Source organism: Colletotrichum lupini, chromosome 10 (genome assembly GCF_023278565.1).
Source record: "Colletotrichum lupini chromosome 10, complete sequence".
NCBI classification, from domain to species: Eukaryota; Fungi; Ascomycota; class Sordariomycetes; order Glomerellales; family Glomerellaceae; genus Colletotrichum; species Colletotrichum lupini.
The window spans coordinates 2,204,959-2,230,275 of record NC_064673.1 but is presented as its reverse complement, the minus strand read 5'-3'; the positions used below and the strand labels follow the sequence as shown (position 1 = coordinate 2,230,275).

The 25,317-nt window shown below is 50.8% G+C and overlaps 6 protein-coding genes across 6 annotated transcripts; 4 read left to right on the top strand and 2 right to left on the bottom strand.

The window, feature by feature from the left end:
- Nucleotides 1-3,905: 3,905 nt before the first annotated feature.
- Nucleotides 3,906-4,674, top strand: CLUP02_17824 (uncharacterized protein; the record flags this gene model as incomplete). Its single annotated transcript, XM_049296728.1, has 3 exons — nt 3,906-4,067; nt 4,200-4,420; nt 4,491-4,674. The coding sequence occupies 3 exons, from the start codon at nt 3,906-3,908 to the stop codon at nt 4,672-4,674; spliced, it is 567 nt and encodes a 188-aa protein (XP_049137952.1).
- Nucleotides 4,675-6,349: 1,675 nt separating this feature from the next.
- CLUP02_17823 (major facilitator superfamily transporter) lies at nt 6,350-12,067 on the bottom strand (the record flags this gene model as incomplete). Its single annotated transcript, XM_049296727.1, has 18 exons — nt 6,350-6,381; nt 6,423-7,521; nt 7,590-7,973; nt 8,028-8,361; nt 8,624-8,646; nt 8,700-8,972; nt 9,034-9,110; nt 9,230-9,380; nt 9,457-9,521; nt 9,583-9,786; nt 9,850-9,872; nt 9,926-10,113; nt 10,139-10,336; nt 10,386-10,542; nt 10,620-10,992; nt 11,079-11,150; nt 11,214-11,937; nt 12,020-12,067. 18 exons carry the CDS (start codon nt 12,065-12,067, stop codon nt 6,350-6,352), a joined length of 4,425 nt encoding a protein of 1,474 aa, XP_049137951.1.
- A 3,711-nt stretch (nt 12,068-15,778) lies between these two features.
- CLUP02_17822 (uncharacterized protein) lies at nt 15,779-17,458 on the top strand (the record flags this gene model as incomplete). Its single annotated transcript, XM_049296726.1, has 1 exon — nt 15,779-17,458. The coding sequence occupies one exon, from the start codon at nt 15,779-15,781 to the stop codon at nt 17,456-17,458; it is 1,680 nt and encodes a 559-aa protein (XP_049137950.1).
- A 963-nt stretch (nt 17,459-18,421) lies between these two features.
- On the top strand, nt 18,422-21,738 carry CLUP02_17821 (uncharacterized protein; the record flags this gene model as incomplete). The annotated part of the gene is made up of 2 exons (XM_049296725.1): nt 18,422-18,578; nt 18,677-21,738. Coding segments are annotated over 2 exons (3,219 nt in total), but the record flags the coding sequence as incomplete, so codon positions are not given.
- Nucleotides 21,739-22,438: 700 nt separating this feature from the next.
- CLUP02_17820 (uncharacterized protein) lies at nt 22,439-22,948 on the top strand (the record flags this gene model as incomplete). Its single annotated transcript, XM_049296724.1, has 1 exon — nt 22,439-22,948. One exon carries the CDS (start codon nt 22,439-22,441, stop codon nt 22,946-22,948), a length of 510 nt encoding a protein of 169 aa, XP_049137948.1.
- A 421-nt stretch (nt 22,949-23,369) lies between these two features.
- Nucleotides 23,370-25,317, bottom strand: CLUP02_17819 (major facilitator superfamily transporter; the record flags this gene model as incomplete). Its single annotated transcript, XM_049296723.1, has 5 exons — nt 23,370-23,606; nt 23,678-24,445; nt 24,526-24,777; nt 24,851-25,101; nt 25,236-25,317. 5 exons carry the CDS (start codon nt 25,315-25,317, stop codon nt 23,370-23,372), a joined length of 1,590 nt encoding a protein of 529 aa, XP_049137947.1.

Here is a 25,317-nt window from a genome sequence, read left to right as displayed (position 1 = left end):
GTCGACCTACCCCCTTTTGGCCACCCCCCCCTTTTGGCCACCCCATTTCTCCATCCCAGCTACCGCATTAAAACCCTACCCACGATTTTCAAACTACTATAATAATTATAAAAATCGTCTAAATATAATTCTTTTTTATATACTTATTTATTAATATATAATAGTCTCATATACCGAAAATAAAGTTATTCGGGCTCTTAAGGCTATTAAAAGAGGTCTCTTAGTTAATTAGGCCTCGATTAAGTTCGGAGTTCTAAGGTTAACTCTTCGTAACTATAAGAGAGGTTACTAAATAAGGGTAATAATATTTATAGACCTCTAGAGGCTTCTTTTATAATAAAAAAATTAGCTAGTTTAATAAGTTCGTATTTAATATAATCTAAGTATTATATTAACTTATAAATAGCTTATAAAATTTACTAAGCGAGTTCTAAGATCTTAGGGGGATATAAATCCTCTTAAGAAGAGATAGATAGACGCTTTTTTAAAGAGGAACTTATTAATTAAGGTCTAGAGAAGTTATATTATTAATTCGAGGCGTCTAAATAGGGCTATTACTAATATAATTAAGTTATAATTTAGATTACTTAATATACTAGAGATTAGTAATATTAAATAGGCTAATAAGTATAATATAAATAAGATTAGTATTCTAGAGGGTAAGGGATTTAATAGCTTAGTTTTAGGTAAGGTAGAGACTATAGTAGTACGAAAAAAAGAGCCTAGTTTACGTACTTAAGTATTTATAATTAAGTATATTTTTATTAATAATTAAGCTATTAAATTATTAGTTATATATAAGGGAAAGTCGGTATAGTAATAGTAGTTTTTATTTAAACTTAACCTTTATACTAGTTAGGAGTTTATAGTAATAAATAATAGCTAGATAATTAATAAGACTACCCTTAAGTAGTTAAAAATAGTATTCTTATTATAGACTAAGACCTCTCCCCTTAGGGGGCTTAGTATATTTAATAAGCCTTAACTATTAGTTTTAAATAGCTATAGGAGTTATATAATAATAGAATTTATATAAAAATACTATAAAAATAACGTTTACTTACTATTTTTATTACTATATACTTTTTATATCTTCTAGCCGTTAGATATAGCTATTTTTAGACTTATTAAGTCTAAGTATAAGAAGGAGCTTAGTAAAGAAGATATAGTAAATAATTTTATTATTATTAAAAAGCGGTACTTCTTAAGCTATTATTAAAAAGCTCGTTTAGTTAGTTTAATGTTATTAAATATACGAAGTAGGTAAAAAGTAATTAGACTATATCCCCCTAATATAACTAGACTACTTACTAATCTAATAGTCTTACTTAACCTAGTTATACTAACTAAAAAGACTATAGATATTAGGTAAGTAATTAGTAATATTAGAAAAGCTATTAACTAAGTATTAGCGGCGTTTATTATTAACTAGTTAATACTTAGGAAGGCTAGCGAGCTTTGTAATTAGTTAAAGTTATTTATAGAGCTTAGTCTAGATTATAATATTTAATAATTATTATTTAGAAAGGTAAAAAAGGTATTTAGCGAGTAAGCCTATTATTTAGTAATATCTTAGTACTATATTTAAGTTTTAAAAACTAAAGTTAACTAATTAAGGCTATAAAAAAAAAGAGTATATTAATAGACCTAAATACTAAGTTTATAAATATTTAGGATATATAGAGAGCTTAGGAGGACTTTAGTAACTATTTAGTTAGTCTTAGTTAACTCGTAGGGGTCGAATTACTTAGGGAGAATAATAACTATATTATTATAGTAGTAGAAGATAGTTAATTAATTAAGTATAGTTAGTGGTGATGTTTTGATACTATGTTTTGATAGGGTGGCCAAAAGGGGGGGGTGGCCAAAAGGGGGTAGGTCGACTTACCCATTGGGAGCTTTAATAAAGACTAGAACTTGACTAGGGTCCTGACTGAAATGGGTATGAGTGTAAGGCGATAGGATAACGCTGGCACGGGCGAGTTCACTGAAAGAATATGTTGCAAGCTGCCCTGCTCGAGAGAGCGAGGGGGCTCTCTGCTTATGTGTCCATCTCTAGGAAGATAAACCCTTAGAAGCCAGATATACGACGTCTTTCGGCTCTAGTGAACCTACCAAGGGTGTCCCGATGTACCCTTCAGCTCGTTATCGAGAGTGAGCGGTTCGTGAAGGCAGCTGATGGACAACCATGTGGAGCTCATGCGAAACCTTGATCTTTGTCATTGTTTCATTTGAGGTTTGTGGAGAGAATGCGAGATGTAGTTCTTGGATCTTTTGTAAATATCTCGTTGTTAACTAGATCATTTCCGTCTCGGCGGCGTGTCGTTGAGCTCGACATACCTAACCAATGGAGACTTGACGTGCCCGGCCCAATATCAGGATCATAGCCTTTCCCACGTGTACTTAACAACATATCGAGTTATTTGGTTGCATGCAAAAACGCCTCGGTTTCTAATTAAGCATTCAAGGGGAACCCATTCAGAACAGTTGCGTTAGGCAGCTCCCAATAAGGCCAATGGAACTTAGGTAAATCCGATGTGGGCGGAATACATACAGGATCTGAACTTCGTGAGAATCAAGCTTTCTGCCAAATGCTACTCTGGGAGTAGAACAAGCAAGGTACTATAGACAAGAAGGCGGGATAACTCATTCCGCTTCGTCTTCAACTCCACGAATCCACAATCTCAAGGCACCTTCCGTTTTCTCATGAATTGAAGCTTAAAAGGGTATTAGGTCGGCGAAAAGCTTTTAGAGTTTCTGTGTCGCTTCCCCGCGATAGAGAAACCGAAGAGCCTAGAATCAGTTCACGACGTGGCGCAATGCGTCTTTTGAGTGTCTGTGACTGCCGTTAGTGCCGTTTGACCGGAGAATCCGGGCCTGCTAATCACCAATCGTTCCCCCTCAGGTTACAGAGTAAGTGCGGTCTAGCACCAAATCTTAATTGTCTGGGAAACCCATCTTCATGTACGGTAAGCCGTAAGGTAAGCTGATGCTTTGGAGAATGATGAGAAATTGTGGAGCAAGGGGGTTCGGGGCTTTCAAGGTTAGTCAAGGTTGTGAGGGTTGTTTGCCAAGGGGCTTGAAGTCCAAGATTCGGCCGGTCAAGCAAACATCCGCGCGCGCGCGAGATGAACAGCCTCAAGGCTCAACCGGCACGAGACTGTGACATCGCAGCATCCCAACAGCCAACGGACACATTTCAAGACATATCATTCGTCATTCATCTCAAATCCTCATAAATTACCAGATTCCCGGGGCAAACAATCCAATGTTCAGATGGCAGATCGTCACTAACCATGTCTAGGTTCTTCCTTGGCAGCGAGACTCTTTACGGCTAGCCCGTTGCCACCAGAACCTTAAACGCTTAATTGAACCAGGGTCTAACAAGCCACAGGAAACCGAGACCGACATTTTGGGTTTTTGGGGCCGGCGTGCGGGTAGTCGCTCCGCTGTCAGAAATGCCAATTAAGCTCGTTGGTAATAGGTTGAGAACAAGGGGGTTGGCCAGGGCCCACTTCCATGGGAAACCGAGACCGACGGGCTGATTTGCACTGCCATTTTCCCTCGAGATAGTGACATGACGTTCCAACCACAGCCATTCTAACTGACGCTGGGCGTTTTCTTCGCTATGCTAGCTTTTCTAAACCAATTGCGGATGATGCGGTTCATCATTACACTGGCCTTGGAAAGTCCGTACGCGTATAGAGTAAACTTTCGTGGGCGTGGATAATTCATATAGAAACCTGCATGCCTCCCTCATCCCCTTTGCATCTTGGATATCATAACATCGCAGCATCAAGCTATTCTCAACACCGAAAAGCCTCAGTACTTCGAACCCCTTCTCACCATCAACGAGCGCATCATCACACATCGCCCGCTAAGTAGCACCAATCACCGAAGCAAAGATGGACAAACTCGCCAGTATGCCCCTGTTCGACAATCGGCACATGATGAAGGTCCACATTGTGCAAATCATTGTGATTCACATCGTCATGGGCCTCTCCGGTGCCAGAATATTCCTCAAGGGCGGCCCAGTGACCCGTACAAACACCATGTCTCTAGGTATAGTAAGTACAACCTTTCCCAAATGTTCTCTCCGCAGTCGTCAAGGACATCAGGACGACTCAGACCAATTCTGGCGAAGCTCTCCGATGACGGGAACTGAGGAATGGAGTTTGCTAACGTGAGTAATCACATAGTCTGTAAAATCCATGGTCTTCATCATCTACCAAATCGCAACTCAGCACTGGGCCCGAGGCCGGGGCTGGGCGTCCCTGAAAGCCAACGCCATTCTCAACGGCCTCGAGCCCATCTTCTGGGGCGCTGTAGTCTTCATGTCCATCCAGGGTAACATCCAGCGCTGCGTCGGCACGAGCTGCATCCTCAGCTGGGTTATTGTCGGATGCGGTATCTTCCTCAAGTAAGTCTTCCATTGGCATGCGAGTTGCCCGCCTCGAGACATGGGAACTGACTGGGATTTCGTTTCATAGCCTTCTCGCCGCATACACCGCCGTCGTATCCTTTGTCGATTTCAAATACTTCCGCCGCACTGGCACGACCCGCGGCGTCTCAGTCGACCGCAAGGCACCGATGCACACCGAGGAGATCACTTCGACTGGTTCTGTTGAGGACCAGGAGATGGCGCAGCCGAGAAGAAAGGCAGAGAGGATGTAAAGAAAGAAGCATCAGCTTCGCCATCCAGGAAACCGAATTTGAACGAGAACGTTCTTGCGCCAACACTATAATGAGCAACGTAGCCGGTCTTGAAGGGATTAAACTTGGGCTGATGAGGGATTGGTACATAATATCCCAAGGGATTTTGCGTCAAGGGCGGCTGAGGGCACCATGGGGAGAAACTAGAGAGGATTCCAGTTGATGATGCACTGTATTTAGGTGGCGTATTTTGAAAGGAGAGGAATATCAACGAGACGAATTCAAGGGAAATACCTACTTTAGTAATGATAGACAAGCACACTTTAGTCTAAACTGTTTCCTGAGATCTCGCAAGTCGACAACTAACTTATGAGCACTGATAACAATGACAGAATCCACAGACAGCTTTGCTCTGTTGAGTCCTCAAGATTCCTCCCAGTCAAACAAATCCTGGAGAGTCACTTCACACTTCAAGAGACGGAGACTCGAAAGCATCTGCAAAACCACAATAAACACGACTCCCACAACAAAGATGAACCTTCAATTTCCTTCACGCAATAAGATGTCAAGCCAAAAGCAACACCGCATCTTTCCAAATCCGCATAAGCCACCAAGTGCTCCCTGGCGGCCCCCACGCGAAGATCAGACGACGGACGCCCCCAATCCTCCGCTCGCACCAATACTCCAGACGATCAAACCAACAAACTAAGCCAATCGCAACACATCAACCACCTCAAGCATCAGACGATTCCAACCTCGACTCTGTCCGAACATCAGACGGAGCGTGCTTCAGCCTGACAGCCCGATCTTAATCTGTCCCGTCACCATTCTAGAACCACGTACCAAAGTTTTAGGTAGACAGTCCAAAAAGACATCATCACACCATGCTGATTGATTACCAGACTGTCAAATACACACAATGATGCAACATACTCATAGCCATGACTCCGTGGATCACAATCTCAAAGCTCCCCTGGTCCATGAAGCCTCCTTTCCGTAGGGCGACAAGGCATCGCAACTCTATGTATGTTCCTCAAGCCGTCTGCTCTCCCCATCAGCCAAGACAAAGCCCACCTCGCACAAATCCCCGCCCTGAAACTGAGAGACCCTCCATCCCTCCCCGATCCCATCCCATCCACGCATAACGCCTCAGGCCCTCATCTCCCTCGACCAGGACCACGCTACATCCTCGTGCTTCAAATACAAGACAAAAGAAACAAGCAAACCGCGACACGCTTGAGTTTCTCGTGCTTTCCAATCAGCAAATGTATTCAGGTTTTGGCATGGACTCATAAGAAGCAATAATGAACGTGGTCCTTCCATTACTCGTGTTTCCCCCCTCCCCCTTTGCCAAGTCGACTGGTAGACTATATAGAATCATTTTGTATGCTTCACAAGGTTCGCCGGCTTCCCAGTTTCTTCCCTCTCTTCGTCCCGCATCTTCACTCTCAACTTCACTCGTCTCTCATCATTTACCCCCCGCCGCCGGCCCTCCGACGCACTACTTGCCACCGAATCTGGTGGTATCTCCAACAAAAGAAAGTCGTGGGACAATTTTGTTCCGTTTGTAGGTACCCGCAGACATCCGGGTCTGTCCTGGGCCCCCTACTGAGTCCGACTTAGCTAGACACAACATTTAATATCTCACTCACTCCCTTCATCCGTCTTTGACTCGTTATTCCATCACTCCCAATCATTACTCGAAAGCATCACACATCCACGCGGCCCCTAATCCGTGTCAAAGAAGCTCCCAGTCCTCTTCAACATACTCAAATCAACCAGACCCATGACGTGCCCGTCCATTCTCCTCACCTGCTCGTCGTACAACCACCACGCGCAACAGACCGCGATCGCGACCGAGATCTGGGCGACGCCGAGGCCGATGACGGTTGACTTCAAGCCAGCCCACATGACAATGGCATTAGGAACCGTCATGACAAAGATGCCAGCGAACAAGTTCCTCCAGCACGTCACGCCGGCATTCATATCGGCCACGTTCCGCAGGCACACGTTCATATTAGACGAGGTGAACTGCGTCGAGCGCCATATGATGGGACGGATGGCGGTGTCGACAACCGTCACACCTGCCGCCAAGAAACCCAGTAAGAAAGACAGAAGAGGGAAGGAGAGATGTGCGCCGACGCCATCCAACTTGAAGACGCTGGCGGGATCCTCATCAGCCACCTCGGACATGACGGCGTGTGTCTTGAGCCCAAACGCAAGAATGCCAGTAGCCGCGAGGACAGTTCCTCCGGCCAAGGTGCAAAAGGTGTGGTAGGGGGAGTATCCAACATGTCGTTTTTGATAAACAGCAAGGCCGGTAGCGGTGAGTATCGAGAAAATAAAGGGCGCTGCCATGAGCGACCCGATGCTGTTCTCTCGGAGCATCCATGGCATGGGGAAGAAGAGAAGCGACAGGGATTCCGTCAAGCTCCACAGCGCACAGTACGGAATGAAGGTGATGACGAAGAGCAGCAGGGTCGTGGGCGCGACGAAAGCGCGAGGGGCCTGGAGAAGCGTCCGGACATCCGTCATACCGGAGAAAGATACAGGCTTCATGGTACGCAGGTAAGCCTTGACTTCCTCGACGGAAGGCTCTCCGAGCGGCTTTGGAGGCTTCGACATCCACGACACCCCGGAGGCAGGGGTTTGGGCGACGCTGCTACTGGACCATCGATCGTAAGCCGTTTCGGGAGCCCCGAATAGGATCAGCGGTATGGCAATGATCTGAAAGGCATTGATGATGTCGAATTGAATGGTGAAGCGGCCCGCGTTGAACGAAGCCAGGCCTCCGAACAGAGGGGCACCCCAGGTCGTTGAAATTGAAAGAACGTGATACATCGTGATGCGAGCGCTACGTTCATGTTCCTACATGGACGTTAGTGAATGGTTATGCCAACAGCATTGTGCCAAGGCAACCCATTCAGCCGACTCACAAAGTACGTGTCCTGTATTGAACCGAGAGCAAGTGTATCAAAGGCACCCCAGCCGAGGCCCTGGAAGACGCGCGCTCCCATGCACTGCCCAAAGCTGTTGCCCGCACGCATGTTCCAGATCGCGCCGATGAAGATCGACACCACCGAGATCAAATAGACCGGCCTCTTACCCCATATCTTAGAAACTGCCAGACTGATGAGACCTGTGAAGGCAGATAGGACGAGTGGTACGGCAGTCAAGGATGCCACTGCTGTATAAGAGACATTAAATCTGACGGCGAGAACACTATTGACGCTCATGTATGCCGTCTTCATCCCTCCGATCAGGCCCATAGTCATTAGTAGAGCGACGAAATTGAGTTCCTTTTTCCATTGCGGCCAGTTCTGTGACAAGGCTGGTCAGTCTCCGCCCACTGTGAGATGCTGGACGGCACCTACCAGCGGATCCTCTGGGTCATCGTTTGGCTGAGGACTCAGTTCTGTTTGCGAGTGTCTTCCGGTCCCGTACTTGATCTTCCGCTGACTCATTGTCGTCGAGAAGGACAGGCGCTTCGTCGAACTTGTCATCGGTCGTGCGGACTCGTCTTTTGGGGGCGGTGGTGGCGGTCTCGCGAACGACATCCTCCTCGGGGCCTTCTCCGGTGCAGCATGGCTCTCTTCTGGCCGCGCTGGATCAAATTCGCCCTTTTCCATATCCCTCTCCATCATTTCCGATTGCTGAATTTCCCGTCGGGGTTCGTTGTCGCACAAATGGAGCCCAGCTCCGGTAAAACTAAAAACTGAACCAGCAGTGAGGATAGAAGAGAAGTGAAGGCGGGGAAAAGCGAAGGTTACGGCCAGTCAATGAAGTACATGTATGGATGAAGAAACGAAAAGAAAATAGAGGGAGGGTCTAAAAGAGAATATGGTTAATTAGATTAGATATCAGACGATCGGGTCATCTACGCAACTAAGCTGATACAAAGTCTCATTCATGATAATAGATGGAAAACTACAGTCAATGTCTGGCCGTCGTGGAGGAAAAGAACTGTCACCAGGGACTCGAGTTTCTGACCGGCTGCAAGCGACATGATGCAACATCACGGGCCCTGGGCATGACAGGCCCCCGACATGTGTATCTTTATGGATACCAGATGTCGTGAAAACGGCGATGGCCAGGAGTTCGGCCTGGTCTTCCGCGCCATCATTGGATGAGACATGGTTGCAAGGATGCCGAGCCCTGTCAAAACGGCCCCCGTCCGATGCGTGCTTGGACCACCGCCGGCCTGGGCAGACGACGCGCTGAAACCTTCCTGATGCTAGTTCTGTCTCTTGCACCTTTTCTTTGGGCCTGGCTCTATTGTTTCGCCGGCCAGGTATCATATTGCGTGGAAACAATGTCGACTATGAGAGTAAAAGCACAGGGAGGACGGCTCGGTCTCTGGTGCTCGATGTCGGCCGACACCTTCGTGGCGCATGGGGTGGCCAATGTCGAGTCAAGATTAATTGAAATCAAAGTTGGTCGATCGCGAGTTGCGGGAGCTGACATACACATGACACCAGATGACGACCAGCATAGTTCGGCTCTTTTCCCCGTCCCCATTCCGTTTTGACTTTTTGACAGATGGTCAATGGTTGACGCGCGTCCAATCGATTGCAACTTCGGGGCGAAAGCTGCGCTCGTGTAGCCCGGCGCAGCTTCAATTGAAGCATCCATTTCGCTTGAGCTGATGATAATATGTCATTGCGAATAACCCGCTTGCCATGGCCACGACCAGTTCCAGGCGGTCTTTCGCACTCAGGGCCTGTCATCTAGTGTGGCCAATTACCCGCGACCACGGTGTGGCATCAGCATAATTGAGGCTCTTCCTTTTGGAACAGAACGCACTAGCCGAGCCATTGTCCAAGTTAAATTTGTTGTTTCTTTGGGGCCGGGCTCGGTAAATTGGCCCGCTGGCCATGGGTCGGAGGAGCACCCCTTCGTTGCAGGCCGTTTCGCAAACCACCAAAGAACAAGGATCCTTGTCAGACTGCGCAGAGTCATACCCGCGGCTCTTGCTGCTGGCGTCAGCGTTGAATTGGCCTCGGAGAGAGCGCGGTTTTCCGGCTCCGTACAACCGCGAATGTATTTTGCGACCAAAGAAGCCGGCTTCGTCAGGTGCCGCCAATGATTCCGTGCAGAGCTGTACGAGTGCAATGGAGTTGCCGGCGTTGAATGCTGTAAGCTGAACTCAGACTCGCAGACCCTCTACCACCGCTGAATCAATATCGCACCACGTACTCCGCGCTGCAGGCGTCGATCTTCTGATCAATGACTTTGGCATCATGTCGGCGGGATCAACCTGGCGAGAACGTACTTGCGGCTAGCGGGATCGACCGCCTCAACGGCCGGCAAGCGGATGACTAACTCATGTTCCTCGTTGTTTGTCTGCCCTATTGCCCCTCTTCCACAGCGCTGGGCTGGAGCATTGCCCCCGCAGCGACGATCATACATGGAGCGGTCGGATGTGTATGGAGTGTCATCCAAGGGGAAATCCACCAGATTCTGGTGTGCGCCTGTTCAATTCAACATCCCGAGTGGCCTTGGCAATTATCTCGTCAAGGTTGTGGAACTCGATGTCATTATGTATATCCTCAAAAACCACGCATCCCTCTTGTCTATCCGCATCCCCGCTGTTGGCCTTTGCGGTGCAACGCCGTCTAGACCGAATTCGCCGAAACGCCATTTCCAAATGCCATAGTGTATCTGTCCCCGCGACGGAATGATTCTAGTCAATGTTGGTCGCCCTTCCTCCCCCATTATGCCAGGCGCATGACGATGTGTCCAAGATGCTGAAACGTCGATTCTTTTGTATCCAATGCATGCAACTCATGCAATGCGTGACTGGCCTTGCGACCTCGACGAGAGACAAGCGAAGTGTTTCGCTCTCCGGCGGCCCCGAAATGTCTGTTTAGTTCGTTTTTTGGTCTGTTCCTTGTGCATGGACAGAATGTGACAGCCAGTCACTGATGTAAAGTTTGCCAGGGTCCTGACATAACGGCTTTCTTCACATGACAGCAACCGCTTGAGGCTGGAATGGTCGCATAGCGGGTGCCATCAAGACGGTTTTTACTGCATGGGCACTCTTCGCGTCGAGCTGCATGACAAAGCCTATAAAGAGGACCGCAAAGTCAGCAAAGTGTTCCAGATGAGTCGGAAGAGATGTGATAGTGGTATGGGTATTCTGACGCTGGATGTTCGTCTTCACCAAGGTGGCCGCTACTGAGTAGCCAAGTTCTGGGAGGCGTTCCATCCTAGGGAGAATTGGCGGTGACAACGTTGACCGAGCCAATACCGATCTGCGAGGACTTGGCCCACTTGCTTGCACTTCTCGAAACTTTTCGATGTTGATGTTGCGAGTTGAGCTCGTCGACACTGCGCGCCCTGGGGTAGCCGTGGGTGTTGTGTTTAACCGGCCCGGTCTTGGCCGGACGGAAGAAACTTTCATGAAGCTATGATGGCTGATTTACCTGAGTCGACAACTTCTTGGACTGCTGATTTCTCCATCGCCAGCAGTACTTGGCTTGTGCGAACCAGTAACTCTAGTGTCATAGTTAGTCGCTTGCCGCTTGCCTGCCACATGGGTCTGGACATGGTGATCTTACCTTGGTAGTGCAGAGAGTAGGCGACAGGAGCATCCTCGTCCAATCCGCGGTAGACAGGTAGACGCTCCTTGGTGATATCGGTAACGCTGAATCGCAATCCGACATTCTTCGTAGCGTCGGCCCACAAGATGGTGCTCTCGTCGATTGGTCCTTGCCCTGCTGGGCAAATGGCTGTCCTGGCGGCCGCCTTTGCTAGCCAGTGTCTCCAGACGCGTACCACGCCATTCTCAATATTGCTGTGGCTAGCGAGAAGACCAGGGTTCGGACCTGACTTGACCAAGCTAGTTGTTGTGCAAAGTTGAGAGAAGAGCTCTCCGTCATCCAGGATGAGTTCTTGGACAACTGGCTGGTCGCCGATTTCTTGCTCGAGTGGGGCGCCCGGCATCCGTCGACCAAACACTCTCCGCATGCGTCGCGTCTCTTCGGAGACGACCGGGCGGAAGTGGGAGTAAAGGTGGGAGAGATCACGCAAGTCCATATCTTCCTCGCCGGTCCACTGGTATCCCAGGAAGTCAACGCCTGCAAATCTACACGTCATTGACGGTGTTGAGTTCCTGGCACTTGGGTGGTAGCTCTCCAGCATCACCTCGTGTCCTTCCATCTTCGCGGTATGAAGGAGGCGGTGTTGCAGTATTGTGGTGGCGGTACCATTGAAGCGGCGGTCGACAGTCGTTAATGGCAGCAGCTCGCGAGATTCAAAGGTGGATAGGATCGCAATGAGAAGCTATTCAGGGCAAAGGTAGTTAGCGGGAGTGTAGCATAAGAGCGTTGGCGCTCTGCTGTGATGGGCAACGGCAGGTGCTTACCTCATTGGGTAATGAGTCGATTGGTGACGTTAGAGTTAGACCAGACATGTTGGTCGTCGTAGTTTGATGGCAAAGATGTAAGATGTTTGTAGTAGTGTAGTTGCTATGTGAAGCTTAGGCTCGTGCCGTTTAGGAAGGACCGGAATAATGCCCCGAGGACATGTCGAGGCAGGTCATATTTAAGTAACTGTTGATGAGTCCGAAGCAATGTCGAAAAGGGGGGTGTATGCTCAGATTGCGAGGGGTGGCTAGAGAGAGTGGCCGGATTCGAGGTGAAGGAATCTTGAAGAGACAGGCCGATAAGGTGGAGATGCCGAAAGCAGGGCAAAAAGTGTATCCTCAAGGATCAGTAACCAATTGACGAGGACTCTGCCAGGAACGAAGATCCTGTCCGTGGATAGGGGACGCAATGACGAGGGTGTGTCTACAGATTAGGGTCTTTGTGGCGCGATTGATACTGATGTGATGGTCGTGCTTTGGGTGCAAATCATCGGCGCGAAGTGGCTGATGATGCAAGGTTGATGGTCGCGGGAGCGTCGAAAACAAAGTGGATGCGGTGACATGTCAGCCAAAAAGTTGGATGATTCGAGACAGGGAACTGGGCCTGTCAACCTTCAAGGCCCACGATTGAGTGGAGAATGCCGGGCCGTTACGGGCCTGACTATTTCCGGTGTAATGTCCGTCCGGCCAGTTACCGTCTACCCGGTGTCGGTCAGTGTCGGTGAGCCTCTGAAGTCGCTCTTTCCGTTGGACAATAGCGACCAGGGCAGCCTTCCGAGTGGCTCCTACCGTGATGGTAAGTGTGGCTGGATGACTAAGGAGTACTCCATGCGTCACGCCCGATTTGAACAAGCGTGTTTACGAAGCGAGAGATCCTGCTGCACCGCTTTTTCCCTCGCTTCTGCAGGCACTTTCCTCGCCAACATCCACCCGGCAGAGACAGTGGAGGTCAGCAGTACCTGTTCTCAATCAGAATAAACCAGTTGTCGACACTGTTATATTTGAGTCTAAGATTGTTCAATAATCGACTCATTCTTCCCAGATACGAAAGTTGCAATCGCTTGCGCCTCCAAGCTCAAAGAGACGAAAACGAAAACAAGAAGCCTTGGCCAGCTCGATGCCCGGCATTGACCGTCATCTACCGGTTTTGTCCGACTCCCAGGATAACATCATGATCACCCCATCCGAACTGTCTTACGAGCCTCTCGAGTCAGAACCCACTTTCGCACTACTCAATAAACCGGCGGTGGGAGCCTCAATCTCGGGATTCGTCCTAGCTTCGCAGTTCAGGTCCAGACCTTCCAGCCCTGCACGCCCTGTAAGAACCCGGCATGCGTCACGAATGCTTTACTTTCTCTCCGAGTTATGAGCGAACAAGGTCCCAACTTCCTTCTCGAAGAACGTCTGGGCCATGCACACGCCCACCAAGGCCCCACACGCCCCTGCTTCCCGTCGCGCCTGTTTCTGTCGTTTCCTTGTCCGGCCCGCCGAGATAACAACGCGCATGGCGTGACATGCCGTTACCTACTGCGCCGTCGTGGGGCCTATCAATCCTGACTCAGCCGAAGCTCAGGAACGGAGTACACTGCTAGGGGTTTTGAGGCTGCGATACATATGCAGAATGGTTCCCAAAACACATGCGCTTGTTTCTTGTTATCATTGTCCCACCACGTATGATATATACATTGACAACTCGCGCGAGAAGGAGATGATGTAGAAGAGGGGCAAGGGAAATTTTTTCTTCTTCCAGGTCACTCAGTCTTCTTCGTCACATGATCGACGCCATGACCCTGCCGTCGGATCGTAACGATTTGTCAACTCAGCATCTTCTTCGATTGGAGTGCATCGTCACATTACACGATTTCACGCTTCTCAACCACCTGCATCCTTACGCGAGAGTGAGAGCAGGACTCAGCGCGACTGTAGGGCTCTGAATAGCAATCTGGACGTCGGGGGCATGTCGGGCTATGCGCGTCGGAGAAGTAGATACTAGACGCCAGCCGAAAATATGCTGCTTCCGTCCGCGACCCATCTTTCTACGGCCCCCCACATGTCGATAGATTGTCTTGGATTAATCACAAAACTCTTGAGTAGATGGACAAACAATCGGTGCAGCTCTCGCAGGGCTAAGGGTGCAAGGAATCGAGCCACACCAGGCTTCAACTTTGCGCGGAGGCTGGGACCTCGTTCCGAAGTAGATGGCCGCCTGGCGTGATCTAATCGTCGACCTCGTCGTGCGACAGTCGGTGTTGAGCAATTCCAGGTCTAGTTCCATCTTGGTGCTTCTGTCGTCGTCCACATAGATCTCGAGAAGTCAGCACAGCGGTATAGTTATCTTCGATGGCGTCCACGTTGCACCATCGGTGGCCCAGGTTGACGGTCCTTCCCTATCGACATCGCACCGTGAGCTGTGTTCCTGCATCTACATGGTGCCAGGTGACGGGCATGCGAGAAGGCAGTGTCGTTTGGAGAGATTTTCGCCGCGTCTTGTCTGTTGGTTGCTGCCATTTCAACGGTGCGTCGCTTAACGGAGGTTTTGCTTGATTATGCGGTCAATGTACAAGCTGGTCTCCCGGCACGCAACCATGACCTATCCAAAGCGATTGCGAAGCCGCGTTGCCCGCGGATGCCGTAATTATGGTGACGATTGCATGGGCAGTAAAGGCTTCCGATAGTTAGTGCCGGGAGTGAATATCCTAGGATTCTTGCCCTCAACGCTGGCATAGGAGCGTATGGCCAACATTGTGAGAGCAATTCCCTCAACCTCTCGATGGTCGTCAGGGATACGCATATCTCCTTGCGCACTTTGAGAGGCTCCTTGAACCTGAGCTACCCCAGGTCAGCTCTCCAACTTCATTTCTTCTACCACTGAGCCCATACTTAGGTGTAGACAGCCCAGCATCGTTTTTGTGTCATCCTTATGCATCTCGACGCCGGATAGGAAGTAAGGGAAACATTCACAACCCTCAGGCTTAGGTATCCTCCAAAACCTGCCCACCCAAATTTTCTCCTGCCATCCAGATGTCGACGGGCTGGATTAGAGTTTCAGATATTGAGGCACCTTCTTGCCTTGGCGATCTTATTCACCTAAGGCAGCAGATACCTCAGAATGCACCCTCCTATGATACACTACACCGGGAGGTACCTCTAGGTAACACGACGCTACCAGGCGAATTGATGCGTCACATCACGCCCGTTGGGTGACAATCTTTCCGCTAGATGGTCACGTGCTTCCTCGTCTAGATCAATTTCAATGGAATCAGGGAAAGAACAGGGTCGCCTGCCTTCCGGCGGGACCCACACCCCGTGCGCGGGCACCCGTGATTGTCATGGCTCCACCCCGGTCGCCCAAGGACCCCTATTTCCCTCTCCTCAACTTCACCTCCCAGAAGAGAAAAATCGACTCTCGTTTGTGAACATCATCTCACTGCAATCGACTGCTCCCCATCGCGTCCAACCCGACGTCACCAACTCGCACAATATCATTTCCCACCATCAAGGTCAATCGGCACTAACCCTATCCAGTGGCGCAAACGGGCACCCTCCTGAGTGCTGAGTCACCTCTCATACCTTTCTCCGAACACGCAGCGAACACGGATACCTACCTAAGATGTCTTGAGTCCCTACACATCCTTCACTCATTCATACCTCCCGCCTTTCATTCGCAGCTCGCTCTTCATTCCTCAATTGATGAGAGCGCCTCATCAAACCTACCTAGTCTTGGGTGCATTAGCGACGCGCAGTTTGCCTTTCTCTGACATGGCACCTCTCTCAGATGATGAGGTGCTCGAGAGCACCGTGCATAATGCCAGTTTCAACGCCACCTTGGACGCTACAAACGCATCAGACTCATCAACTACTGAGGCCATGGCCTCTCATTTTTCGCCAACACCTCCATCCAGTCCGGAAATCCTACGTGCCCGGATACGCAACCCGACCACATCTGACAGCACTGAATCCAAGGCCCCCCAAGGGCTGCTCTCACCGCCGAAGGATAGCAGCAACCTCAGGTCCGAGAGAAATTCAAAAGAATCCCTGCCGATCGTGTTTCCCGTCACTCTAGCGACCTTGCCGGAAAAGATCATCTTGCATATTGTTGATAGTGTCTTTGAACGCTACGACACCGATCTCCGCGCAGGATACAACGAAGATGAGGTAGTCTACGAGCCACACTTCGAGGTCACAGAAGTCAAATTCCATAGGTTCGATGTTTGGAGAGACATCGCTCATCTTGCATCGACCTGCAAAAGATTGAACGAAATCATCACGCCCATTCTCTACACAGAAGACATCGAACAAAATGATTCTTCGTGCTTACTACTATCGGCAAAGAGAAGAAATCTTCCTGGAATTCAACAATCTTTGCTTTATGGTGCCGATGTCAATACGGAAGACTGCACAGAGTTTCAGCTCGAGGATGGGGACTACCACTGTGTCACTCGCGTACCAGTGCTAGTCGGCCTGACATCCCTGCACTGGTCTGCATATTGCCGACACTCCGCGGCATTGCAATTACTTTTGGATCATGGCGCCGATGTCAATCTTGAAACCAGTATAGCAACTTCTTGGGGCGACCGTAGATTCGTGACTCGTCCCCTTGCAAATTTCTTCTGGAAATTTGACGAAGAGTCGTTTGACATCCCGCTTGGTGCACGATATCTGCTCAGGAATGAGGTTGAGGCTGGAGCAAACGCGCTTTACTTTGCTTTGATGGAAGTAAAAGATAGCCCATGCTCCGACAATCGTCACGAGTCACGCGTTGCTGCCACAAAACTTCTCATTGAGGCCGGCGCATCACTCATTACACACCGCGGCACTGATTTCCATGCGCTACACCAGGCATGCAGCAATTGGGACTTGGAGACCGCTCGAATTCTCCTGGAAAGCAAGCTGGTGAAGCACGATGTCAGAGATGCCCTTGGCAACACCCCGCTGCATTACCTTGTGATGGAAAATCCAAGTTCCGTCGGTCACACTGACCCGGTGCCACTCATCCAACTCCTCGAAAAGCATGGCGCGGATGCCAACGCGAGGAATGCGGCTGGCTGCTCACCGCTACAATGTATCACAGACAAATCAACTCTTTGCTATGCCAACATTGCGATTGCACTGCTAGACATGGGTGCGCACGTATCACCGGACACCGTCTCGTCACTACAGCGCATCGGAGTAGCAGTAGGTGGGGAGGCCAAGCTGAAGCTCGAGGCGGCCGTTGCCGCTGCGAACAGAAAAGCTTGCGGTATAGATGAACCGTCGGACATACTGCTGCCAGAGGAAAGACGAGAGAACGAGAGGCTTGCGGTCCATGCATGGATGTACAAACGATGGGTACTCCGACGCGACGGCGGTAATGATATTGAGGAGATGTTTGTGGGAGAGGGCACGAAAAATCGGACACTCAATGAGTGGAATGCCTTTTGGCGATCAACAGTAGCCTAGAGCAGTAGACCCTTATAGCATCAATTCTTACATCAATTCTTACATCATGAAACCTTGACAGTTCTGTGAAGAGTGCGGCCTTTCGTCACAAAAGTGATCCTTCGTATGCCAAAATGCCTTACTTTTTCTCTTCACATGTCTCTAAAATTGTCCTAGTAGACCAAGATATAAGAAAAGCAGGCGCACCGGGCGTCAAATTAACATAGAAACTGCATGACGCAACTACAGGAGGCAGGATCTTATGTACCTGGGGCCCACGCCCCCATTGACTGATATTAAGCCGGCAAGAGGAACAACCTCTGCCATGGCCCCCTCCCTCCAGGCGTTTTCCTAACGGCAAGTTTGGCGATGAAGCGTCATTGTTTGTCTCAAAGAGAGAAATGACTCTCACTGGCAGGCAACATGGCATGGCAGGCTGCATTTCGCTCGCTGAAACAGCTTGAAAGCAAACGAGAGTCGTTCTGGCTCAGGCTACTCTGGGCGGTCAAAGACTGGGCTGGACCCCGTGACTGCCTGGGCGGTCATCCGGACTTCAGACCACCTTCGCTCACCTGGTGCCTTCCACGAAATAGTATATCTTCTCGGTCATTTCCCCCCAAATCCTACCTCCGTTGTAAACTTTCCTTTTCGCCCCATCATACTCACTCAAACATCTCGACAACCACGACGCGCACGTCAAGGATTTGAGTCTTCATAGGAAGCCGCTGGTAGGTCCATGTTACTATTCACCAGTTAATATCTTCGCTCGCGCTGATGATGTATTCCTCACACATCAGGTACAAAGCAGTGGTGCCCTTCTGAGGCCTCAGCTCTCAAGCGACAAGTCCCCGCAAAGTTGACTGGTTTTCCGCCTGTCAGTCTCTTCATCGACAACCCCCTCATCTCCGAACAAGGGAATCAAGGTGGGTTGATGTCTTCATCCTCTGGTTCATAACTTATAGCTAATTCTTCTACAATTCCAGACTCCGGACCTGTTGCCGTTTGTCCATCCAGCTTTCCATCTCACTTCTACCACTTTCGTCTCAACGACACCTTCAGATTGCATCTGTCACCCTGTGTCAAGGACTCATTGATCGCAATCGGATCAAGACTATCAAGCAGCCGTCATTGCAGGCCTTAGGTAAGAAGCCACACCCAATCATCACCAGCTTCTCTGACAAGGTCAACGAACGCAGTACACGGTTTCCTTGACCCGGTTATCAAGATTGCCTTTCAAAGAGCACCGAGCCTGTGCCTACGACCCTTCCCTTCCCGCCAACAATTCCCTGAATCGTCAACTCTTCAACTGCCCCATCGCCATGGATCCTTCAATTCAGTTTGCCAAGACTGGAGCTGTGCCTACTCGCGAGGACATACTTGCGTTCCGTAGAGCTACCTGGCTCCTCGCCCGGTTCAAGGCAGTCAACAGTGCCCACGGGACCACCCTACGTCTGCAGGAGCACCAGACGATTGCACAATCTTTCGAGGGCTCTGCGGAAGAACGTCGTTTCATTCGGAAGCAATACGAATTCCTTGACTGTCTTGCGGGAATACTCGTCCGCAATACCGAGGTGCTGGCGCTGATCCCCAGTTCCGACGGAGTATCGCATACGAATACGAAGGGGAAAGGGAAAGCCGAAGAGAAGTCAAAGAACGTCGTCTACCTGTCAACGAACCCCCGCTTTGAGGACCATCCGATCGCCCGCGACATCGTAGGAGCTCAAGGGCCAGCGCTACTTGTTGACTTCGACACGACGGCGGTCGACAACTTCGACTTTAACTACCGTGATGGTGCGACGGGTTTCACTCATGACAAGTGGGCAAGGATGAATGTCAAGGAAATTGCCAGCGGCCAGCATTTTATTGAATGCTGTCTCCTCATCATCCGGATGCTCAAGCAATACTTTTCCGAAAAAGACAGGGTCAAGAAAGAAAAGATGTCTGCAGGCCTGAAGGATTTCATCTATCTCTCATCTCAGAGCAAGATTCGTCGTCGCTTCGAGGGTGGCACCATTTTCAGAAATTACGTCGCTATTCTCGCAATGCCGGTCTCAAACTTAGCGCAGCTCCACCAAGGAAAGCCTCAGCCCGGTGCCAGTGCCTCCACTCCGTCAGCAGGAACACCACTGTCAGTCGCTGAAGTCAAGACTCAGGCTGCCCTCGATGACAAGAACCTGGATTATCTTCCGCTTCCTTTCTTGACAGGCGGTCGGCAGTTGACCACAACAGCGCTGAACCAAAAGTTTCGCATGGGTCAGACATCCAAGCAAGCGGGGGCACTGAGGGCTGTCTATAAGGAGGCGGTTGGCTGGCGTCAGGATCAGGTTGGGAGAAATAAGCAGGAGCACGGTTGTACCCTTCCTCTGTTTCATACGTGGGAGACAAGCCCGTTGAATGCCCGCGAGCAGTCAGCATATGTCTTTTACGACGTCAAGGGCCGTAACGAGATGCAGCGCATTATGGCTAGCATTTTTCTAGCCCTCCAGTTCTACCAGGAACGGTTCAAAGGGACCCAGACCTTTGTCAACAGTATCACGATGAAGCGCAAGGTTTCGAGGGAGGACGCTATCTTGAAGTGCAAAGCTGCCAGCGACGATCTGCAGCGCGCATACTTCGTGCTTGCCGGAATCCGGCGAGAGTTCCGCGAAGTGCTGGACTCGCACTTTCAATGGCTCCAGTTCTTGACAGGTGTCACCACGACGCATGTACAAGGCCGAGGGTTCAGTTCGCGTCCTACTCCTACTGCCGATTCCCCGAACCCTGCCCAGAACAAAATGGCAATCTATGCAGAGCGCGGAACAGGCCCCGATGGCGCGCCTTTGTGGAGTTCACCACCTCTACCCAAGGGCAACAATCCCCCTGCCACGCCAATCCGTGGATCAGGCAGTGCTCGCCAGGAACCGCCAACTCCTGGCCTCAGCAAGGGGTTCAGCAAAATCAACATCTCAAGTGATACTGGAGACACCGATGAAATCTTGGAGACTGAGCTTCTCTCTTTCGACAACGATGCCAGGGTTCACGGCTGGAATGTTGCAGCCGCACAGTATCTTGGCAGTCTTTGCCGTCTCTACGATTCCCTGCTGTTTCTCTTGGAGAGTGATAAAACAGTCATTGAGCATTTTCTAGCGACTGACTTTCAACCTCTCAAGACTTACCCACGCTACCAAGACAAGGAGATCGCCGATCTTCGGGGGTTCCTGGAGACTTTTGAACTTGAGGAAGGCGAGACGATGCCACAGCATCTTGTGACGAAATGGGTCGAGTATCTCGCAGATGCAGGGCACAACACGTTCTCGGGCACTTGGCACGCCGAGGCAACAATCCTCAGCCTGCATCTTCTTGAAAAGGACCGGGCTCGCATGGTGGACGCCAATGTCGTGGCGGGGAGCAGCGATGCTGAGGAAGCGTGCCAATTACCCGCGGCAGGTTTGACGAGACTTTTCCGATCGTTGGGGGCTCCTATGGCTGTGAACAAAAGATGCTGCCCGGTGTGTTACTTCCTCGTGGAGTATATCCAGAAGACGGAAAACACCAAGTTCCTCTTTGAGGGGGCTCACTCAGACTGGTCGGCGACGACGCTTTCCCCTTGGATCCCGAAGAAGGCGTTCGATGCGATCTATCATCAAGTCCTGCATCACTTGCGCCTCGTTTTCAGGGAGAAGGTCTATGAAGATGCGACTAATCGCTCTGATGATAGCGGTGGTACTCGGAGTGCTCCGGGTCGGAGTAGCGGCGGTAGTAGACCCGGTGCCGATGATGATTGGTACACTCAAAACCAAGCATCACGCGACGCGCGCCCCCCGATCGATTTCGATACCCCAAAGGGAGGTGGAGCGTCATCAAAGGGGGCATCAGGAAGGTCTGGGAAGACTGGTACGGGCCCGAAGCAGGGAAAGGGAGGCGACTCGAGCGGAGCCAGGGCTGGAAACAGTGGAAGACAGGGGGCTACATCGGGGCAAGGCGGGGCCAGCGGCGGAGGCTCAGGTAGGCGTGCCGAGATTGGAAGTGCGCCCCCGCCGTTCATCCTCCCGGGCGCTTCGGGCCGTGCCACGAACGTTGCCGGCACAAGTGGCTCGCAAATGGGCAGCGACGATCCTTTTGTCGACACCCGGCGTGGTGGTGCACCACCTGGGGCTTCGCAGGGCGCTGCAGGCGGTGGACGTGCTCATCACCCGCGACCAAGCTTGCCGCCCTTGGCTATCCCACCAGCCGGGCACAGCCGAGCGCCCTCTTCGCCAACGAAGCGACATGCATCGTCGGAGGTGCCGCATGAGAGCTCGCCGTCCCCAAAGAAGAAGTGAGGCGACTGACAACCCTTGCTTTCCTTCCTTGGTAGTGTTGTATTGGCCGTGATGGAATGGGGAATTCCTCTGGGAGCCTACATGGTGACTGGATCTGGTTTGCGCAGTGTTTCTCGTTGCTTTTTGGTTTTTTGGTATGTTTTGTTTGTGTTTTCGTTTCTGGGGAGGGGGGTGATTCTCTCGTGGAGAGAAATCTGATAGAGTGCTCGGATAGGAACGGCCTACTGGGAAAACGGGACAGATTGCAACTCAAAATTGACAAGGGAAATATAGCATTATGTTATTTGATCAGACTCAAGGTCTTCTACGTGAATGATTTGATTTCGATTGGCACTTTGAACCTCATCAACGACTGCCGTAACCTCGTTTTGAGTGAGCCTCAATTGGCGAGTTGGACGACGATTCAAGTGAAATACGAAGGTACTTACTAACCTCACGGAGCGTTCCAATGTGGCTTGAAGTTAACACCAATGTACCATGTAAGACGCCACGTGATATGAATGAAGTTGCCTGAGGTAATCAATCCGCCAATACACTTCTCCTTGACTACTGAAGCATTTTGAGCTGACGCTGATCCTCCCTTGATTCTGATCCTGAACACCACCGGTCCAACGCAGTTGTTCAAGCCGCCCAATTCTCCTCCAGCCGCCCTCACATCAATTGCTTTCAATAAATCAGGTCACTTCCTGCGCACAAAATCATGGCTAGCTTAAACGCATCCCCAACATCCTGGTGGAAACCTGCCGCCCTACCCCTCTTCACGGGCCTGCTCGCCCTGCTCGGCGCCGCAGACGGGGTCCTCAACCTCGCCAAGCCCGAAGGCGGGGCCGCGACGTTCGGTATCGTACCCCCGCCGCGGGACACCGTCACCCCGGCCCAGTTCGATGCCTTCCACCACGCGCTCATCAAGGTCAAGGGCGCCCGCAATCTGCACATGTCGTCGTGCATCCTGGGCTTGGTGCTCTACGGCCAGTTTTCCGACGTTTGCCGCGCTTCACCGCTAGCGGCCACGGCGGTGCGGAGGTGTCTGGGGATCGTGCTGATGCTGGGTTCCGGCGTAGGCTTCAGCGGCGCTGCGGTCGTGTCTGAGTACATGGGGAGCCCTGGCGCTTCGGATGAGGCGCTCGAGGTTGGCAGGGCTAAGGTCAAAGGCCATTTGATTGCCAATGTGCCCATCTTGGCGTTGGGATTGATTTACTTGTTGTACTGACTTCTTGAGTTGATATTTGTGGGCGCTCTTTTTGATGGAATTTGCAGTAATTATTCCGCTCCTCTGCACTATCCTGATATTCATCACTGTTAATGTGTACGTACTTACTTTGGCTCGGTGTTAAAAATTGAACTTCTCAACTCACCCTCGCGCTATCCGTCGGTCCAAGAGAAGTATTGTTACCGCGTGATACCAACTTTCTCAAAGAAATTGGTCCTTAGATATTCAGTGCTTTCCCAGAAGTTCCGAATCAGGACACTAAAATGATCCTACAATTTCGAGTGCGAAGTCTTTGGAACGGAGTCATACACAGAGCAAAAAAGGGGTGTCATATCCTGAGTGATACCATACGAACATATCGCATCTTTGGAAGCAGCTTATCACACAACGGTAACACTCGCATAAAGAACACGCATGTTGATCATGCCTCGACCAGCTTTCTGGTGGCAATTCTCATCCTCTTCCCAAACAGCCATAGAGGAATCGTCAAAAGAGAGAAAATTCCCATCAGCATTCCAAATACACCAAAAGGTTCCGAAGTTCCCTTCTCCTCGACCCAGTGCGCGACAAAGAAAGTCCACGCAAATGCGATAATTGCTCTCATGATCGTGACCATGACGAAGCAATCGCCAGCAAGGTGCTGATACGCATCGATGAGCTATAGTTTCTCAGGTTAGAAATTTCATTGCTTGACACGAAAGCACGCGTGTGGGGGATGCCTATACTTACGTAGTTGAAGCCGACGGATGGCAGCTGCATAAGACCAAACGACACCATGGCAAATCCGGCAGAGAGACCGACCCAGCCATTCTTGGACGGGTACTGTCCCGTGAAGCCAAACACGAAGAACCCGCCCGTGGCGATAACGAGCGAGGGAAACATGGTCGGCAACCTGCTCTCCGCTTCCGCCAGCCCGCTGCCCGAACTCTTGACCTTCTTCTTCAGCTGAGCGTCGGCAAGGAGGTACGTGTACAAAGCGCCCAAGCCGGTTCCGATGACGCCTCCAATGTTGATCAGCCCGACGTTGGCGCCCCAGAGGTACGGCGGTGCCGCCACGAGCTGGGGCCCGACCGTGGAGATGGTGACGATGCCGCCGACGAGGCCTGCGTAGTGAAACATGACTACCCAGGTGCCCGGGAGTCTCAAAGTCTTCCAGGGGGCGAGGAAGTTGCTCAAGACGCCGCCGCGATAGTGGGTGAAGCCCAGGGACCGCCCGAAGGTGAATGGACGATAGTCTAGCACCTGGCTCTGCGCGTCCTCGACGTGGCTTTCCATGCCCTTTTCGTCAATGGGCGACTGGCCTGCGGCGTCGACGTTGGGAGAGACGACGCGGTCATAGAGCGTCTCGGGGACTAAGAAGAGGGTGGTGACGAAGCAGGCGGCAGAGAGGGCTATGCCGACATAAAAGATATGGAACCAGCCTAGTTGGAACCCGATATATCCGCCCGCTATTCCGCCGATGAGAGAACCGCCCGCGAGGAAGACGGTGTAGATGGCCTGAGTGAGAGAGTTGGGATGTCAGCCAAAGAACACTTCTCTTGTTTGACTCCATCGAACAGGTTTGGGGGTTATCTTACCATGGCACGCCCTCGCTCATCGACGAAAAAGACCTCTCCGATGAGTGCCGGGGCGACAGACTCTGATGCACCGGCTCCGATGCCCTGGAATAGTCTGGAAACGAGAACACCGTTGTATGTTGTTGAGACAGCGCAGGCAATGGTGCCGATCGTCATGAGAAGCGTTGCGGCCAGCAGCACGGGTCGTCGGCCGAAAATGTTCGAAAGAGGGACCCACCAAATGTTGGACGCTCCGAGGAACAGAATATTGACCTGTAGGAAACAAAACTCCATCAGCCGAGTTCATCAACCCGGGACCAGCGTGTGAAGACAGGAATCGACGCACCGCGATAAAGTATGTGAGGTCACTAAAAGGCCTGACGTCTGTGGGGAAAGCCTTGAACCATAGTTGCAACGCCGGTGCAATACCCGAACTGGTGAAGTTGCCGGCAAAAGAGTATAGTGAGACAGTCAACAGCAGTGCGAACTTGCGCCATTGTGCCCAGTTGAGAGGGTCTGCTGGGTCTTCCGATGGTTGTGGGAATCGTCTGAGAGAGTTGGAAGATCTTAGTGACCCGCCGGAAGACTCGTCTTCAACTGCGAAGAAAATCAGTAGTCAGCAAATAGTCCAAGTATTGTTACACAAGAATCGTGTCGTGGGGTATCAGTAACGCATTGCCTGGTCCAGCGCGGCTCCAACAATGACTCTGTTCAATAGTGGAGGAACTCACCTATCAACCTTGCCGTCCCAGGTGGTGTTGCCCTTGCGACTTCCTCCTTGCTTAGGGCAAACGCATACTTCCAGCCCGACAT